This window comes from Pinus tabuliformis, chromosome 4_2, assembly GCF_031772625.1.
Source record: "Pinus tabuliformis cultivar Carrire ecotype Pingquan chromosome 4_2, CPIR1, whole genome shotgun sequence".
In the NCBI taxonomy this organism is placed as follows: domain Eukaryota; kingdom Viridiplantae; phylum Streptophyta; class Pinopsida; order Pinales; family Pinaceae; genus Pinus; species Pinus tabuliformis.
In genome coordinates, this window is record NC_142304.1 from 362,477,246 (window position 1) to 362,498,504 (window position 21,259).

General features: G+C 33.0%; 2 protein-coding genes across 2 annotated transcripts in view; both read left to right on the top strand.

Moving 5' to 3' along the window:
* The first annotated feature begins 924 nt into the window (after nt 1-924).
* Nucleotides 925-3,365, top strand: LOC149169442 (peroxidase 49-like). Its single transcript, XM_089427102.1, has 4 exons — nt 925-1,236; nt 1,398-1,589; nt 2,313-2,478; nt 2,620-3,365. The coding sequence occupies exons 1-4, from the start codon at nt 991-993 to the stop codon at nt 3,033-3,035; spliced, it is 1,020 nt and encodes a 339-aa protein (XP_089283228.1). The 5' UTR covers nt 925-990; the 3' UTR covers nt 3,036-3,365.
* A 15,774-nt stretch (nt 3,366-19,139) lies between these two features.
* The window catches only part of LOC149169443 (peroxidase 72-like), a 64,304-nt gene continuing 62,184 nt past the window's right edge, over nt 19,140-21,259 (top strand). Inside the window, exons 1-3 of the mRNA XM_089425193.1 lie at nt 19,140-19,202; nt 19,327-19,439; nt 19,547-19,845. Of these exons, the coding sequence (XP_089281319.1) occupies nt 19,140-19,202; nt 19,327-19,439; nt 19,547-19,845 (475 nt within the window). The remainder of the gene's footprint in view (nt 19,203-19,326; nt 19,440-19,546; nt 19,846-21,259) is intronic.

Below are 21,259 nucleotides of genomic sequence, written 5' to 3' on the forward strand. Positions count from 1 at the left end.
GTTGTCTAACATTTATCATCAATTACACATATGTTTTTGGGCTTTACCAGCCTTCTGCGTCGTATTACAACTTATACACCGTCTTCATGAAACATAGTAGATCAACAGGCAAAAATGCCCTTGTCTATAACCAGATTTATATCCGCGAGATAACTGTTACATGAAAAGAGACCAATGCATTCATTACCTCGTCTGTTATCCATTGGGTCTACTCAGTGAAAAGTTGCTACGTCTCACTGTAATAAAAAACTATTGCTATGGCCGCAAGTCAACATATTAGTGTCATCGTGAGGCTTATGTTTTTTTAACATATGTAAAAAACTAAACAAACCGCGGTGACCCACATGGAGGTTTTAATATCTGGTGTCCACGAATCAATTATCTTATCACTATCATGTAACTAGCTTGGTATGTACTCCGGGAGGTCACGAGGTTAAACTACATCGGTAGTTATTTGGCATGGAGTCTCAACAGATAGTTGTGATGGCTTCTAGATTTGATGAAAAGTAGAAAAATGAAAGCAATTTTTAAATTTTGATGGTAGATTTCAAAATATTTTAAAATTTAACTGACAAGAGCAGGTGAAATAATTGACTAGGCAATCAAATTCCAAATTCTGCATACAACTTTCAAGGGACAATATCAACAATTAACTTTGATTCATACCCGTTGGATGCATGAAGTAATTGCTGATTGCTCATTGATATTTCGACATTAGAAAAAAATAAAAGAAAAAATCACTATCATCCAACATCCAACACCAGTAGACTGTTGGTTGTGGAGTCGATATGCTCCAGACTTTTGTGGAGTAGCTGAACGGTCTTCTTCCACTGAACTTCTGACAACAAATGCGAACGAACGAGGCCGATTAAATGTGAATGATTTAAATAAGCGGGACATTGAGGACCTCATCCACATAATCAATCGAGCACAGCAAGCTTGCTGAGTTGATACGAAGATTAATTCATTTCATATTATTCAGAATCAATCATGGCCAAAACTTTTTCCTCCTGCCTTGCTCTTCCGCCAATTTGCTCGACACAGGCATATTTCTTCGTCATATCATTTTTATTATCCTATGGGTATTCCCAAGCTGCTTTGGTTCCAAATTTTTATGCCAATTCATGCCCCATGGCTGAGGAAATAGTGAAATCAGTAGTAGAGAAGGCCGTGATGAAGGAAGCTCGAATGGCAGCGTCCTTAATCAGGCTTCAATTCCATGATTGCTTTGTCCAGGTAATCTTTCATATATATATATATACTCTGCTAGTTGTCATAATTCATCTAATATATACTCTGCTAGTTGTCATAATTCATCTAATTGCTAGCTAACAGTATTAACTAATCAGTTCGTTAATAACAAGATTAATGTGTGTATACAATTAATGGCATGACAGGGGTGTGACGCATCTTTGCTGCTCGATAACAGTTCAAAAATTGTGACTGAGAAGGGATCAAATCCCAACAATAACTCTGCTAGGGGATTTACAGTCGTTGATCAGATTAAGAGTGCACTGGAGGCGGCGTGCCCAAAAACTGTATCCTGTGCAGATATTCTCGCTCTTGCAGCTCGTGACTCAGTGGTTCTAGTAATACATTATATACTCATCTATTTATTATTATATATTACATCTATTTATTATGGTGCTTGTGTTTTGGAATAGATTTATAAGTAGTCATATTTTTGTTATTGAAAAAATAGTCTTAGAAATTATTTTAATGGTAGATTTTTGAAATATTTTGGATTTTAAATATAACAATTTATTATTATATATTACATCTATTTATTATGGTGTTTGTGTTTTGGAATAGATTTACAAGTAGTCATATTTTTGTTATTGAAAAAATAGTCTTGAAATTATTTTAATGGTAGATTTTAGAAATATTTTGGATTTTAAATATAACAATTTATTATTATATATTACATCTATTTATTATGGTGTTTGTGTTTTGGAATAGATTTACAAGTAGTCATATTTTTGTTATTGAAAAAATAGTCTTGAAATTATTTTAATGGTAAATTTTAGAAATATTTTGGATTTTAAATATAACAATTGATTTAGTTGTTTTTATGTAATTTTTTTTAAAGTAAATTTAGTTCTGGATTGTAGATATCAAAAATATTCTGGAATCTTATGATCATGATTTCATCAGCTAGGTCAATTGTTGACTTTTTCTTGACGATCAGATTCTAGAATATTCAGATATCCAGTCAATTCAATTCAAAAATATTCCAAAAATATAAGATCTAAATAAAAATACTCCAAATAAATACTGATACATAATGATGTGTTATGGATGAATATTGTCAGAGTGGAGGTCCAACCTTTCCGGTTTTTCTGGGAAGGAGAGACTCGAGGAGTACAAGCTTGAGTGGGTCCAACAACAATATCCCAGCGCCCAACTCAACTCTCCAAAGTCTCATTACCAAGTTTAAGCGACAGGGTCTGGATGATGTAGACTTGGTTGCCCTCTCAGGTATCGTATTATGTTTATTTGTATTCTCATATTTTATAGTACATAATTTAAATCGCCATTCTTTCATTTTGTTTTGTAGTATTGAATACCAGGTGGAGATTATTAAAAACTGAAAGCCAAATAAATATGCTAATTATGCAGGAAGTCACACCATCGGCCAATCTCGATGCACAAGTTTCAAGCAGAGGCTTTACAACCAGAGTGGAAATGGGCAGCCAGACTTCACTTTAGACAAACCCTACTATGCTGAGCTCAAAACCAGGTGTCCCAAATCCGGAGGAGATAATAACCTGTTTCCACTAGATTTCGTGAGTCCAACCAAATTCGACAACTACTACTTCAAGCACTTGGTCAGCGGGGATGGACTGTTGAACTCCGACGAAGAATTGTACGCCAAGGGCAAAGGCAAGACGAAGGAGCTAGTGAAAGCATACGCAGAAAATGAGGAGGCCTTCTTCAAGCAGTTTGCAATATCGATGGTGAAGTTGGCGAACATCAAGCCTCTTACAGGCACCAAGGGAGAAATCAGGGTCAACTGTCGTCGTGTTCTCGGTTGATCAGTTGAATTCAGTTAATTTCCAGGTTTCGCATTGCATGGCATTACATCCCTCCATATAGATGGCAACAAAATGCATTACTAAATAATACTTTCTTGCATTACTAAATAATACTTTCTTGCGCATACAATGTGTCACAGAGTGATAGTATTTCCGCCAGTTAGATATTAGGTTTATAATTGGGTCAGACGATAGAATAACATTAGTTCAACGTCGAATACCCCGAATGAAATTGCCATGTATTCAGAAGCATCTCTAAATATTTGAAGAATAATTAGTGCGGCTTGTCAAGATTTTTGTGGAAGTTAAGGCGTAATTGATTTCTCTGTTTTTCCTTAATTTTCACACAACCAGGTTTAGAGATTCAGAGGAGAACATCGAAACTTGAAATCCCATCCATATTGTATAAGTGATTTGATTATTAGTATCTTACATGGAAAACATGATTATGCTGAATGCTAACCATGTCGTAATATGTAGAATTCATAACTATCATAGTTAATTATAATAATGTGATTTCCACCTAAATTGTTAATAAAGAGTAGATATAGGATACTTGGGATTGGTGAATGGTAACTTAATAACTAGACTTCATAACTATCATAGCTATATATAATAATGTGACTTCATAATGGCATAGTTATAGTTATATAAGTTGTATACTTAAATTGTCGATAGAGAAGCATAAATTTAAGATATTTACTTGGGGTGGTTGAATAGTAATTTTTTTAAGTAATAATTAGAATTTATTTATAATTAGCATGGTTATTTTTTATAATGTGATTTCATAATTATATACTTATATAGGTTGTATATCTAAATTGTGGATAAAGAGTTTATAATGGCATAGTTATAGTTATATAAGTTGTATGCTTAAATTGTTGATAAAGAATCATAGATTTAAGATATTTATTTGGGGTTGTTGAATGGTAACTTTCTAGTAATAATTAGAATTCATAATTAGCATAGTTATTTTTAATAATGTGATTTCATAATTGCATAGTTATATAGGTTGTATATCTAAATTGTGGATAAAAAGTTATAAATTTAGGATACTTACTTAGTGTTGAGATTGTTAATTCATAAATAGCATAATTATATATAATAATGTGATTTTATAATGACTTAGTTATATAAGTTATATATCTAAATTGTTGATAAAAAATCATAGATTTAAGATACTTACTGAAAAAGATTTTTAAAATTTATATTAAAATATAATCACAAATAGTTTTTACATTAATACAAATAATTATAAATTACCATTTATAAAATACAATTTATAAAATGTAATTCAATTTCACAACCTTCCATTAATTATAATAATCATTTTTTTTAATTAAATATTTAACTAATATACACCTTCTAAATAACACTAAAATTTACTATCCACATTACATAAATTGTTCAATTTATTTTACCTTTAAAAAATTACATAATAAATATTGCAAATATTGATCTAGACATAAATTCAAAAGAGAAAACTATGGAAAGGAAGTGGCGGTACAGAGGGATGGACTTTGCGTAAAAGCATCGACACTATGGACATATATTCAAGTTCTAAGACGGTATTCATAAAAGAATAAATTACTTGCATTGCCAAGTACAAATGGGCTTGTTTCATATTCTCCTGATATTTAAAATAGGGAGGTTCTTTGAATTATCATTTAAATTAGCATTTGTACAAGATGTTGCAAAGCAAATGCTTTAATGCATAAATTGAAGAACACAAATACAACAAAAAGATATTTTGATAAAGAATAAAAATATATTGAACGCTCAAATCAATGTCCCATTAACTGAAACCATTTGGTAGACATATCTATCAACATTAGGATTACACACAATGATCAGGAAATTTCCGATATACAAACAACGCCTTCTAGAGCAACCTTTTCTCACATCCACATTTTAAAAAATGCCTTGGAACGTGATTGGAATCTCCCATATTGCCTTTTTCATTATGCAGATAAATCTTCCATATTGCTATTTTCATCATGAAGATTGTTACTTCATTGTTGTAAAGTGTTAGTGTGTTAAATTCAATACTATAAGTTGAACAAGTGAAAAACATTCCTCAATTAGCATAATATGCATTTTTCTCTCACCATTTATTTTTCAGTCATTCATTACAAAACTTCCATCAAAGAGCACAAGTAAGAGATTAAAATGTATTTTCCCTTCATTATTTTCATCACAGAGCCAAGAAACACTTCCAAGAATTGGTGTTCGTTAAATCTGAATTGCTACAATGGATGTGACCTGCCATCAAAAAGAGCATTCCCATCCTCAGATGGACCCCATTTTTCTTCAGTTGACCACTTGATTTTATTCAATTCCCATCATTTTTGCTCCATTCATTTACCCCATCTTGTAGTCTATCAAAGGATTTCCCTTGTCCTTAGAAGCATTACCACTAGTACAAAGGAGATCATCAAAAAACACACTTTACAACTTTGAATAGAGCTGAGACGTATCACATACAAGAGTCTTCAAGTTGCAATATTTTGTTCAAATAATGCATGCTAAGATCATTTAGGCTTTCCATTTATGTATAGAGAGATGATTTTGTACTACCAAAAATTTGATCTGCAACATTGATACTAGCAAAATCAGAGTAGCATGACAAGTATGATGGTTTTGTTCATTGATTCAAAATTACAATTAGGACCCTCATTTGATCATCTAGCTGCAGTGGTCAAAGTTCCATGATAGGTTAGGGGCACCATTTTCTGCTGCTAAGAGGCATCCTGATATGCTTCATCGATGTCTGCATTCCATATGAAATGGGCATATGATCCAATTACTCAGGTAACATAAGTATAATGTTTTCATATATTAAAATCCACAAGTCTAACAGATCTTGTTTATCCATTTAAGATATAGAAGCTTTGCAACCTTTGTATATGAGCTATGGTCAAAGGACTACCCTTATCCTCAAAAGCATTACCACTAGTACCAAGGAGATCATTAGAAAACACACTTTAGAGTTTTGAATAGGGCTGAGACATATCACATACAAGAGTCTTCAAGCTACAATGAAACCCAAACAAGAAACATTGTTTCAAAGAATCAAACATAATGTAGATACTAGACTAAGCATTGAGCCTAACCAAAATTCATACATTTCAAATTATATGTCATCATGTCAAACACATCCATTGCAAATATAGAAACACATAGATGAAACTCAAACAACAACTATTGTCATACACAATTGCAAATAGACATCAAATATTGAACATCACACAAAAGATTTTAAATACACAAACATTACAAATCAAAGTTTGGTCATCACACACAAAAATGTTTTAAATACACAAGCTCATTATGGACACAAAACTTTGAGGATAGTCATGGTTCATCCTCAAGAGCAAAGAGAAAGGGCTTTTAGCCCTTTCAAACAAAATAATAATTTTTATTATTATGATGTTTTTAGAGTAATTACATAATAAAGATGAAAAATAAATGAATGCTAGTTTATTTTGGGTCATAATAACATAATGAATTCATATCTTCTGTCATGACATGTAGATATTTCATCTATCCTAACATGCTTGTATATTCTTCATGTCCTTCATATCATCTGCAAAAATAACAAATTATTAAAATTTAGTGGTCATCTATGCCTTATCTATAAAGTAGCAAAAACTTTTTGAAATAATTTTAATATTTTAAGCAAGTGTCTAACCTATAAAGTAACAAAAACTTTTTTAAATAAATTTAACATTTTAAGCAATCGACTAACCTTATTTAATAAATGAAAAATTCTCAAAGATGAATTATAGTCCATAATAATAGAGCCAACATTGGAGCCCATACTTTCACTAAAACCAAAAGAAACACAACCACTTGTTAAGAAGAAATTCAAATAATAATAATAAAACAAAAATAATAAACATCAAAGTATAAAATGGTAATGCCAACACATGTATAAATATAGATGCTCTATCTCCATTGTTATATTAAATGGGTGTGAAGAAAATTAGTAGAGAACCCAAAACTATATTTCTAATAAGGAGAGGGGTGGAGAAAGACTTTAAATGCGGGTTGTTGTCATTCTAATGAAACCATTTGCAAAGGGGATGTTAAGACTTCCTTGTGAAGACAGAATGTCAGTGTTTGGTTGCTCAGAGTTGTTCTCCTAAAAAAAGGGGTAGATGAGTTTTTAAGAGATGAGTTTTGAAGAGGATTCTTTGCAGGACTACTTATACATCTATGACAAATTCCTTGCACATAGATGCTTGGCATCTTCTATTTCTGATAAGTTTATGACATATTTTATGAAAGTTGTGACAGATACCTCTCACATTATGAGCCATTTATGATGGGAGATTCACATGCTAAGTAGGGAACATCTCTTGAGGAACAATTATTTTTTATATTGGCCAATGATAAAAATCTATCAAAATAATTTTATTAACCTAAAATAAATTTAAAATTATTTTAAAGCATGTGAAGTTATAGAATGTATTTTCCTCTATATATTGTTTTACATATTTTTTTAACTTATTTATGGTAAAAAATGAGAAAAAAAAAAATTTGAATAATAATTCAGGCCGGAAAAACAATATTGAAATATTTTGAAAGGGTTTATATACAAAAATATTTAAAAGAAAGTTCTATGGCAAATTCCTTCCACATAGATGCTTGGCATCTTCTATTTCTAACAAGTGTAAGTTTATGACATATTTTATGAAAGTTGTGACAGATACCTCTCACATTATGAGCAATTTATGATGGGAGATTCACATGCTAAGTAGGGAACATCTATTGAGGAACAATTATTTGTTATATTGGCCACTAATAATAATAAAAATCTCTCAAAATCATTTTATTAACCTAAGATAAATTTAAAATTATTTTAAAGCATGTGAAGTTATAGAATGTATTTTTATTTATATATTGTTTTACATATTTTTTTAGGTATTTATTGTAAAAAATGAGAAAAAACCAAATTTGAATAATGTAGGAAAAACAATATTGGAAAGGGTTTACATAAAAAAATATTTAAAAGAAAATTCTATGGAAAATTCCTTCCACATAGGTGCTTTGCATCTTCTATTTCTAACCAATGTAAGTTTATGATATATTTTATGAAAGTTGTGACAGATACCTCTCACATTATGAGCCATTTATGATGGGAGATTCACATGCTAAGTAGGTAACATCTCTTTAAGAACAACTATTTGTTATATTGGCCAATGATAATAATAAAAATCTCTCAAAATCTTTTCTTAACCTAAAATAAAGTTTGAGGTATTAAGGAATGTACATAAGCTATTAGTTCTAAAAAGACCGTTAATCTTTAATGTGATGCTATCTAGAGGCCCAAAAAAGTGAATTGAAACAACTGAACAAGTGAACCGTGAAAATTAAAAATAGCGAACTCCTACATCTTTGTGCGGTTGTGTTTTTAGACTAATTCTTTCACCCTAATATTTTTAAGCCATGGTTTTTTATTTCTATTTTAAAATGAACAGGCTCTTGATGTCGATGCCAATCTAGTAGAAGAACGTGGAACATTCCAGCTACTTGGATAGCGAAACGATGATAAAAAATTCATCCAATATATTCATTTGTAAAAATTGCTACGCCTCATCTCTTTTCGCCTGAAACCCTCATGATTGCCCTACTTTTGAGTCTTTGCGTTTGTTATTTGTAGAAAAAAAAAGAGAAGAAGAAAACAACGTCATCTGAGACAAAACATTATCGAACCTGCACATCAATCCACACAAGAAGACACAAAATCTAGAGGCACCGCAGGCCAAAAATCTCTAAATAACCCTCCCGCAAAAGAAGAAAAAAATATCATTAATAATTGACCTGCCTGCAAGCGCACGCGCAAAGGCAAGGTCATAGAGAAATTAGAAATATCACACACATGGCTTTTCATGGCCATCATTATGATCAACAAAAGGCTTATCTAAAATATCTCGGCCGGTCTACAGATCGAATCCTGTGCCAGGCCTTTACAAAACCATATACATACATTATACAAAGATCATAACCTAGCCGTTAATCACTATCTGTAAAACCACAACAAAGTCTTCACTCTTTATAAGCGATATGCCGGTTACACCACGATCCCTGCAAGATCCATAATCCAGCGTTCGTATCCTCCGCTTCATGCAAACACATAAAATAGAGTCTTTAAAACCAACATATCTTTCATTAAAAGCTCAAGAAAATCAAGCATGACCTGTTTGAAGCAAATCGTTTCGACAACGAACTTTTAACCATTTTGATCGAACGGGTCAAACCTTTGCAATTCTCTAACATATAATCTTGTGGCCCACAAGGATGATAGGTGGGAGAGAGGGGAGTTGATTTCAGAGGGAATGCCTTACAATGTAAATATTAAAATAATCTTAAAGAATATTAAAGATGGAGTATCACATGGAAAATTGTAATTGTCTTTCATATATTTTTCTGTACCATACATTTATTATTCTAGTTGATACGAAAGGTGGATCAAAGTTATCAACTATACCAAAGGTGGATTGACTTTATCATACTTGGTTTTCATTCGATTTCTATTCATATAGATTCTTCTTATTATTTATATTTAAACATAAATGGATTATATCTCTCTATATATATTTTAATTTATAATTTTATTATTTATTTACATTGAATTATAAAATATATTTTATTTATTATTTATAAATGTTGTATATAAATGATGAAAATAAAATATATTAAATTCAACAACTTTTATAGGATTAGATAATATTGCTTTAAATATTGTATTAAAAGTTATAGTTTTCAACTCAATATTATTAGAACTTATATTAGGAACTCTTTTAATGCTTTATTAAAAATTATAGTTTTCAACTCAATTTTATTAGAATTCATATTGTGAATTAATTCTTTGTAATACAACATTACATAATGATGATAATGCATTCATTATAACAAGACCAGTTGAAGTGTATTTGACAAAAGAGTGCGTATTATACCAAGTACAATATAAATGACAACAACAATAAAAAGAATAAGAGTGCACACATATAAACATTAAAGATGAAATTTAGTTATAATTCCTAACAGAGGGAGAAAAATGTTTAAATGAAATTAGACTTACATCAATCATATTTGGAATTCACCTACAATTCTTAAGATATGAACAAAACATTCACTTGAATCTATATTCAAATATTGGAGAATGTTGGGGGTAAATATTGGAGAAAACATAAAAAGCCTCGACTTCCACCCTAATACTACCTCATATGAGGGTAGAAGTAGGAAGAAATATTGGAGGAAACATAAAAAAAAAAATCCACCCCCATCTCCCTATGAAACAGTGTAGAAAACATGAAAAGCGCCATACTAATAGGAGGAAATATTGGATAAAACGTAAAAAAGGAAAAACCCACAACCACCCTCATAAGGGTGATGATTGGGAGGGAAAGGGAGAGGGGGAAGGCATTCAAGAAGAAATCAAAGATATTTTTTATGTTTTCTATCATATTTCCCTTCACACCGATCCTTATATGAGGGTGGATTTTTTTTTTATGTTTTCTCCAATATTTTCCCTCAACCCCACCCTCATAGAGGGTGGGTTTTTTTATAATGTTTTCTCCAATATTTCCTTCTACCCCCACCCTCAAGGATGATGGTAGCAATACTAGGGGAGAAGATCCCATACTATTTTGAGGGTAGGGGACAAGCATGCCAAACCTAACTCCTATCTATCACTTGTGTTTTCTCTAATATTTCCCACACCTCCACCCTCATGACCTAAGAGGCTCCTATAATGTTTGGAGGGCAAGGCAAAGAAATTCCAGACTTAATGCCTATCTATCACTTATGTTTTCTCCAATATTTCCTCCCACCCACACCATCAAGTGTGATGATAGTAGTACAAGCTAAGAGGCTCTCATACTATTTTGAGAGTGGGGGACATGCATGCCAAAACTAACCTCTATCTATCACTTGTGTTTTCTCTAATATTTCCCACACCCCCACCCTCATGACTTGAGAGGTTCCCATAATGTTTGAGGGGTAGGAGAAAGAAATTCTAAACTTAATGCTTACCTATCGGTTATGTTTTCTCCAATATTTTGCCGACCCCACCCTCACCCTTATGACGGTGGGGAGAAAACATTAAAAAAACTAGGGTTGAGGAGGGATATTGGAAAAATCATTAAATAAATAACTAAGCATAAAAAATTGAGGGTGGAGGTGTAGACAAATATTGGAGAAAGCATTAAAAATATATATATTTTTAATGTTTTGTCAACTATTTTTCTCTACCCCACCCTCATTAAAACATTAAAAAAAGTGTTTTCTCCACTATTTCCGTGCATCACACCCTTCCCTTACCACCTTATGTTGGTGGGGTGGCGAAAATATTAGAGAATATAAAAAAAAATTAGATGAGAAGAAAACATGAGAATGGTAGTGAAAGAATATTAGAAAAAATATAAAAATAGAAATAGGGAATATTAAAAAAAACATATAAAATCGTTTTTATATTTTCTCCACTATTTCTTTCTACCTCTCACTCTGACGGCTTATATTAATAAGAGAAATATTGAAAGAAACAAAAAATATATATATATATATATATTATAAATTTTAATAAAAAAAATTAAACAGAAAACGTAAACATGAAATTACAAAAATACCGGAAAAAACAATGTTTTCTCCACTATTTCAAATCACCCTACCCTGTATTTTTTATATTTTATAATCTTAAATAAACTTTTATTTAATATTCACGATTAAAAAAATGTCAATAAAACACTCACGAGCACAATATTGTAAAACCATATACACACTATTTAAACCAAGCATTCATCATATATTACCTTCAATGAACTTCGAATTGCCATGCAAAAGTTCACCCATTCTTTTTTATATTTGGAATTCATATGTTCACAAAAAAATCACATGCTTTTTAGAAACGCACGCATTTTAAAACTGTGCATGTGCTCTACAAATGCACAAACACTTTATAAACATACACAGCTTTTAGAAGAACACAAACTAATAACTTTTTTTATTGTTATGAAAGAAATTACTACCTTAAAATGTTTCAAGAGTCTTTAAGTAACTTTTCTACAACTTTTGATTCTGAAATTTAATTTTAAAGTATTTTTATTCCTTTAAGAAGATCGTTAATCGATTAAAAAGATGTGGAAAAGATGTATGATGTTTATCTTACGAATTTTATATGCTTGTGCAGAGATATTTTAGTTCTATTAAGTTAATAAAAGATAATATGATCATCTTCTTTCTTTCTTTTTTTTTTTTTTTTTAATTTCTCCATATTTTAGTTCTATTAAGTTAATAAAAGATAATATGATTTTTATTTTTTTGGTAAATTTCTCCAATGTTTTGGATTATTAAAAGATATGGAAGTGTTTTACCATGTTTTTGTTATGAAATTTTAGTGGGTTTGTAGATATGTTTAAAAAATAATAATTTTTTTATTTTTTATTTTTTTTGGGAAAAAATGATATATTTGTGAAGATTTAATTTGTGGTGTAGTCATTTAACTTAAAAAGTTTATATTTAATAATAGTATTATTTTATTAATGATATTTTAAAGATATTTTTACTTACTAATGAGGGTTTTGAATTATCACATATGTGTGATAGAGGGAGTATATAGTTTTGAGTTTGATACAAGTAACAATATGAGGTTTTATGAATTAAGTATGGATCTCGAGTCTCTCGTGAGGAAAATAAGAGCATTAGATCATAGGAGAACCTTTTAAGGCTCTTAGGCTAGGAACAAGGTCTTAAACTATCACATAGGCCCTAAAAATAGGGTCATTGTCCTCTTAATGTGATACAATCAACCTTTCATGGTTTTTGTAGTCTAAAAATGGTTTTTCAGGTGCATTATCATGGTATGTGGAGGAAAGAGAAGACCCTACATGAACCTTCTTGGGCTTTAGGCCATGATTGATATGTAAAACCACCACATATGTCCTTTAAAAGTGATATTTGACCTTCAATGCTACTCTACGTGATCTTAGGGAATGTTACATAAAAGGGATAGGTCTCAAGGGAGGAACAAGGGAATTAGGCTTTAACTAAAGGTTCCAAGCACATGGTTCATGTAAAATGCTTCAAACCACAACACATGTTTTCTACTATAGATTTTTAACATCCAAATATGGTATAGACACATTTAGGAGGTTTTATGGTCTAAAGATGAATCTTTAGCCATAAACATGGTTATTAGAGTAAAACAAAGGAATTAGCATATAATTAGATTTATAGGGTTCATGGGCCATGAACATGACTTCAAACATCAAGTGATATTTGGCCTCTTATTAGAATATGGATGTTGTTATGAGGTAGGGCATAGTAGGTATGGGTTTCAAGTCCTTAACCATAGTTGGGAGAGGAAACTAATGACCATATGTTTTACATCAAGTCTTGAAGGACCGAGGGCTAGTAGTAGTAGTAGTATATTCAGATTTATAACTTGATAACTTGTATTCTGGGAAGTATAAACAAGTACCTCACCAAATACAATAGAAAGTCGGTTGGTTCTACCCTCCACTTAGTAGACTTTCTTTCCTTTTGGAATATTTAGGTGAGGTGCATTGTATCATTTTGAATGGTCAGATGCAGCCCTACCCTGAGCCCACTAATGATGAAGCACTTAACCTACTTTTTGACAAGCTTGTTAATGAACTGGATCACGAACATAGTTTTTATCTCGATGTATAATAATATAATAGACTAGCGTGGGTACAAAGGTGCACTAGTGGAATAATATGTATGTTTCAAGCCCGCTAAAGACCCAATGATGATAGGTCCCAGTTTGAGATATATCCCCACAGGTTCATTCGTTCAATAATCTAATTAAAAACCCATTCCTTGCATCATATCCATGCACATTTCCTTTTCTCCTAGAATTAACATTTTGGCTCAGTTTGTTTGCCGAATTATTCTTAGGATATATTAAATTATTTATCTAACTCCATTTAGACTTAAAATAATAAAAATCGCATATAATTACGTTTTTTTCATTAAAATTTTCCTAAATCATTGTAACAAGATTGTCACGAACACATGAATGTAAACATTTATGAATGATAGAACAGTTAATTGTATTGATTATTATCATAGATGTACATTTATAATACATTATTGTGATTCATGGATTCATCTTCCAACATATCTTGGACTCCTTTGATTGTTTATCCTCCACACCACAACCCTTAGAGGATTAGGTGTCCAACATTCCCCCTCTTAATCCAAAGGGGTATGTATGAGTTCAAGAAGAGGGTTGTAATACAAAATGTTCAAAAATATGGATGACAACATAAGGTTGAATGTGCCCTCTGAAATGTTGGCATGAAGGGGTGGTTTAAGGATTACCACCAACACTGGAAAGTTTAGTGCACTTCTCGGAACTCTTCCAAGTCTCGCAAGAAGCTGAAATATTTTTCTAGAAGAAGTGTCGCTAATGCTTTCGAGAGGGAAATCTTCAACCTAGAAAAGGGAGGTCTACAATCAGCGGTGGTTTAAGGATGGCCATTTTCAAAGAGTTTAATTTTGTGGATTCAAATGTACTCCCAAATGTTACACCAAGGCCAAATGAAGAAATAGAATATCAACAAAACTTGCAAAAGGGTCAGTACTAATACCAGATGTAATTGTACTACCAAACCTGGATAATAGTTCGATGATGTCCTTCACAAACAATGTATTACAACATTGGCCACAAAATTTGTATCTTGTTTTTGGAAGTAAGGTCGTGCAACCTTGGCAGATGAAGGTCCTCAAATTAGAAGCAATCACAAGTTTTCTAGATGGTGTTTTATTTCTCCAGGTGTTTGAGGCCAACACACTTCCGTTGTGCCACTCTTGCACATTGTAAGCGATCAATTTCCATTTGCCATATAAATCCTCTAATGGTCTCTAAAATCGTCTTCTACTGTAAGGAACTAAGGTCCCATTCAGAAATGGACTTGTCCAAACCAACTGAGAATAAACGACCAGATGAATAGGATCTTGAGATATACTGGCACCAAAAAAGGGATGAAATTTGTTATGAAACGAGCTCACAAAAAGATAGAAAAGACAGATCAACGCCTTAGAATTCAGCCTCTTCGAGGGGGCAACCTCCTTTACATTACACAAATGAAAAATACTTCGATGATACAAATGACAAGACCTCCTTTCTATATATAGGAGTCTAAAGGGTCATAATATAATCAGAGCTGACATAACAATAATAATGTAAGGGCACAATAAAAACAATAGTGGCTTCTATGGGGCACAATAGTAAGAATATGGGGACTACATGGGTACAACAATATAATAAGGGGTTGTACTAATAACAATAAGGGGTTACACTAGTAGTATAGGGGCCTAACATGCCCCTCTCATTCAAAAAGTGTTGTCCTCAACACTTGAGTAGTTCTTGATGCTTCTATATAAAATTATTATCCTCCCATGTGGAATCTCCAGTGGGTAAGTTCTTCCACTTGATGAGATACTCTGAGATTGATCGATTTCGTAGCTGTCGGGTTCTTGTTTCTATGACTGCTCCAGGTTCCAATATGATTTTTCCTTCCTCTTCAAGTTATGGCAATATTGTTTGATTGAATTGAGGCTTTTGTGATCCATATCAAGTTTAAGAGAAATTCTTCGGCGTAAATCACAAGATAAATCATTTGCCGACGCATTTCGAACCAACTAGTGTGGTTCATCGTCAAGACAAGTTGAAGAGACAGATCCAGCTTAGCATGTTAAATAGTTTGAGCAGAGCCTCCAATGGCTATCACGACTAACGGCTACTTTTGACTTTAAGACCAGAGTCAAAATTATTACAATTTAATGGAAAATTAGTTATATTAGGTTACCAATAAAAATATATAAAATAATTTAAATGGTGTCTAAGGTTAGTTAAAAAGGGTATTGTTTGTTAATTAAAAATTATCACTTAGCTAGTATTAAAAGGGAATATGTTATATACAGGACCTATTCTTATAATAAGTGTATAATTATATGTATAAAAATAAAATAACATATAAAAGTTAGTTAGAGTTAATAAAAACAATGGAACGAAAATTAAGTTAACCTGAAAGAAAGAAAAAAAATAATAAATAAATCAATCAATCAATCAAAAGTAAAAGAAAAAAAAATAAATATAAATATAAATATAAATAAATAAAAATTAATTAATTAATTACAAAATAAATAAATAAATAAACAAATAAAAGAAAAAAACAAAGAAAAAAGAAAAATAATAATAATAATAATAAATAATAATAATAATAATAAATAAATATATATATATATATATATATATATATATATATATATATATATATATAGTTTAATTAAGAAAGTTCTAAAAGGTATTAGGAAAAAAATAAAATAAAATAAAAAATAAAAATAAATAAATAAATAATAATAATAATAGAATACTATTAACTTAAATAAATAATATTAATAATAGAATACTATTAACTTAAAAAAAAAAAAAAAAATTAATAAATTTTACCGAGTCAAAAGGAGAAACCCTAGGATGAAGGAAAAGACAAGGTTCCAAGGAAAGAGATCCGTGAAACATCGAACACTAGAAAAAGCAAGACTAGGAAGAAAGGGCAGGGATCCAGCAGCTACTGATCTTCCAGCCTTCATCTCTATTGAGATTGCTCGGCCTTCTTTCAATTTCAATAGCTTCCCTGAATTTACGGTGATGGAACTACGCAACTTTGGCAATAACTTTGGCCTCCTCAATACACACCTGATGCTTGGTCTTTTCTGCATGCTATGCTAACGCTGAAGACTTGGTTCTCCAATGTCTTAGGTCAGCTGCATGTTCACTGATCCTTTGCTGGATGGAGTGCCCTGTTTCTCCGATATAGGGGGTTCCACAAGAACAAGGGATCAAGTAGACACCCTTCATATCTTTAGGATCAACGGGATCTTTCAACGATCGGAGGGATTTGCGAATAGTGTTGGGGGGCTTGAAGGTTGAGGGAATATCATACCTCTTAAGGATATGAGCAATCTTGTCCGTGGTTCCCTGGACATAGGGAAGATGGACACCTAGCCGACGCTCTTTAGGTTCTTTATTGATCAACGAGTTTTTAGAGGCTTTAAGGAAAGCCTTCTGACCTAGGCGCCTACTATAGCCATTCTCCACAAAGACATTAAGGAGATGGGATTTCTCCTTCTCGAAGCTCTCCTTATCAGAAATCCTAAGGGCACGAGTGGCGAGGGTGTTAAGAACACCCAACTTTTGAGGAGGGAAATGATGGGAATCAGCATGAAGATACTGCTCAGTATGCGTTTTCTTTCGGAATACTGAGTGGGAGAGAGAACCGTCCTCATTCTTCGATATAAGAATATCCAAGAAAGGGAGGCAACCATTGACCTCTTTTTCCATGGTGAACTTAATGGCCAAGGACTGATAGTTGAGGTGGTTGAAGAAGAGATCCAACTCTTCTAAGCCATGGGACCAGATGACATTAGTGTCATCTACATACCTTTTCCACAGCTTGGGAAGGAGACGAGCCGAGGCTAAAGCTTTGGCTTCGAAATCTTCCATAAAACGATTCGCAACAATAGGGGATAGGGGTGAGCCCATGGCAACACCACAGGTCTGCTCATAGAACTCACCCTCGAAATAGAAGAAAGTGGAAGTGAGACAGATCTCAACTAGATGCGTAGTGTCAGGATCCATTAGGCGATAGATCACTTCCATGGCTTCCTTTATAGGGATACAAGTATAAAGGGAGACCACATCAAAGCTGACGAGAATGTCCTCAGGGCCAAGCTTTATGTCCTTAAGCTCTTTAATGAAGGAAGCAGAGTCTTTTACGAAGGACTCTGTACATCCAACTAGGGGTTTGAGCTTAATGGCAAGGAACTTTGCAAGAAGGTAGGTCGGACTACCAATGGTGTTGACGATAGGTCTCAGGGGGGCACCCTCTTTGTGAATCTTAGGCAGCCCATAAATCCTATGGGTAACAGGACTGCTCTCAATGAGCTTATGGTAAAGGGAACTCGCAGAGCTGCTGGACTTGATGGCGAGAGCCACCTTCCTAGAATTTTTCTTAAGAGGGTTCTTGGGCAATTTTTTATAACTGCCATTATTGTGAAGATGATCTAACATCTTCTTACGGTAATCATCCTTGTTAAGGATGACGGTAGCCCCACCTTTGTCAGCCTTTAGAACGACGATATCATTGCTCTAGTTTAAGGATTTAAGGGCAATGAGTTCCTCATTGTTGATGTTCTTCCGAGGGGGTTTAGCGTTTCTCAAGATAACTGCACAATCTTGCCTGATAGTGTCTTTGATCTTATCAGGTAAACCTCGGATCCCAAACTCAACATCACAGATGATATCATCAATAGGAATCTTCTTAGGGGCTAAGGCAAAATTTAATCCTTTACCGAAAACTTTAAAAACTGAAGGGGGGAAAAGGAAACTCGAAAGGTTAATAACCTTATTATTAACAAGAGAAGGAGGGGGAACTTCACTAGAACAAGGATTTAAACAATTGTTATTAATATTTAATATCTTATTACCTACCAAATTAGAATCATTTGTCTTACTAAACAAAGTACCCTTAATATTATCATTATCTTTCTTACTAATTCCGACTATACTACTATTACCATTATCACTATTAATGCAATCATCATTACTAATATTATTAGTAATGCTATTATTAATATCATAGCCATTAAACAAATTATCATTAATGCCATTAAATAAATTATTATTGTTGTTATAAAGGTTAAATAAACTGCTATTAATATTATTATTAATATTATAATTCTTAAGAATGTTATTACCGTCATAACTAATATTACTAATATTCTTAATAAGACTATTATAAGTATTAGATACATTATTATTATTAATATTATTATGATGGTTAAATACATTATTATTTATGTTATCCATATCGTTACTATTATTATTAAACAAATTATTCTTAATATTATTATTATTAAGGTTAATTAACTTAATATTTTTATTATTAAAAACGTTACCAATACCATTCTTAATAACAAATTCCTTGCACGGCATATTGTTAACAAAATGCATACCAATGGACGGGCTTAGAGGGTGAGCGGAGGTCTTCAAGCTGCCACCACGCAGAGAGGATGAGGAGCTCTCTTCATTCGATGGGCGCTTCAGAGGGGAACCGTTCACCGCTGGACATGCATGTAAATCTGGAAAACCCACATCCGCACACAGCTAGATCTGCCCACGGCTCTGTCAAACAACGGCTGCCCACAGTAGATAGCATCATGATCTGCAAACGTGTTGACAGGATGTGATGAAGTACAGCCAGCGAGATCGTTCTCAATGAACGGGCTCAGAGGGCGAGCGGAGGTCTTCAAGCTGCCACCACGCAGAGAGGATGAGGAGCTATCTTCAATCGATATCCCCAGGTGCGGAAGGTGGGTTTTCCAGAGTTACGTGCCTGTCCAGCGGTGAACGGTTCTCCTCTGAAGCGCCCGGGGATATCGATTGAAGATAGCTCCTCATCCTCCCTGCGTGGTGGCAGCTTGAAGACCTCCGCTTGCCCTCTGAGCCCGTTCATTGAGAACGATCTCGCTGGCTGTACCTCGTCACATCCTGTCAACACGTTTGCAGATCATGAAGCTATCTACTGTGGGCAGCCGCTGTTTGACAGAGCCGTGGGCAGATCTAGCTGTGTGCGGAATGTGGGTTTTCCAGATTTACATTCATGTCCAGCGGTGAACGGTTCTCCTCTGAAGCGCCCATCGAATGAAGAGAGCTCCTCATCCTCTCTGCGTGGTGGCAGCTTGAAGACCTCCGCTCACCCTCTAAGTCTGTCCATTGGTATGCATTCTGTTAACAATATGCTATGCAAGGAATTTGTTATTAAGAATGGTATTGGTAACGTTTTTAATAATAAAAATATTAAGTTAATTAACCTTAATAATAATAATATTAAGAATAATTTGTTTAATAATAATAGTAACGATATGGATAACATAAATAATAATGTATTTAACCATCATAATAATAATAATAATAATAATAATAATGTATCTAATACTTATAATAGTCTTATTAAGAATATTAGTAATATTAGTTATGACGGTAATAACATTCTTAAGAATTATAATATTAATAACAATTTATTTAATCTTTATAATAACAATAATAATTTATTTAATGGCATTAATGATAATTTGTTTAATGGCTATGATATTAATAATAGCATTACTAATAATATTAGTAATGATGATTGCATTAATAGTGATAATGGTAATAGTAGTATAGTCAGAATTAGTAAGAAAGATAATGATAATATTAAGGGTACTTTGTTTATTAAGGCAAATGATTCTAATTTGGTAGGTAATAAGATATTAAATATTAATAACAATTGTTTAAATCCTTGTTCTAGTGAAGTTCCCCCTCCTTCTCTTGTTAATAATAGGGTTATGAACCTTTCGAGTTTCCTTTCCCCCATTCAGTTTTTAAAGTTTTGGGTAAAGGATTAAATTTTGCCTTAGCCCCTAAGAAGATTCCTATTGATGATATCATCTGTGATGTTGAGTTTGGGATCCGAAGTTTACCTGATAAGATCAAAGACACTATCAAGCAAGATTGTGCGGTTATCTTTAGAAAGGCTAAACCCCCTCGGAAGAACATCAGCAATGAGGAACTCATTGTCCTTAAATCCTTAAACCAGAACAATGATATCGTCGTTCTAAAGGCTGACAAAGGTGGGGCTACGGTCATCCTTAACAAGGATGATTACCGTAAGAAGATGTTAGATCATCTTCACAATAGTGCCAGTTATAAAAAATTGCCCAAGAACCCTCTTAAGAAAATTTCTAGGAAGGTGGCTCTCGCCATCAAATCCAGCAGCTCTGCGAGTTCCCTTTACCATAAGCTCATTGAGAGCAGTCCTATTACCCCTAGGATTTATGGGTTGCCTAAGATTCACAAAGAGGGGGCCCCCCTGAGACCTATCGTCAACACCATTGGTAGTCCGACCTACCTTCTTGCAAAGTTCCTTTCCATTAAGCTCAAACCCCTAGTTGGCCGTACAGATTCCTTCGTAAAAGACTCTGCTTCATTCATTAAAGAGCTTAAGGACATAAAGCTTCGCCCTGAGGACATTGTCGTCAGCTTTGATGTGGTCTCCCTTTATACTTGTATCCCTATAAAGGAAGCCATGGAAGTGATCTATCGCCTAACGGATCCTGACACCGCGCATCTGGTTGAGATCTGTCTCACTTCC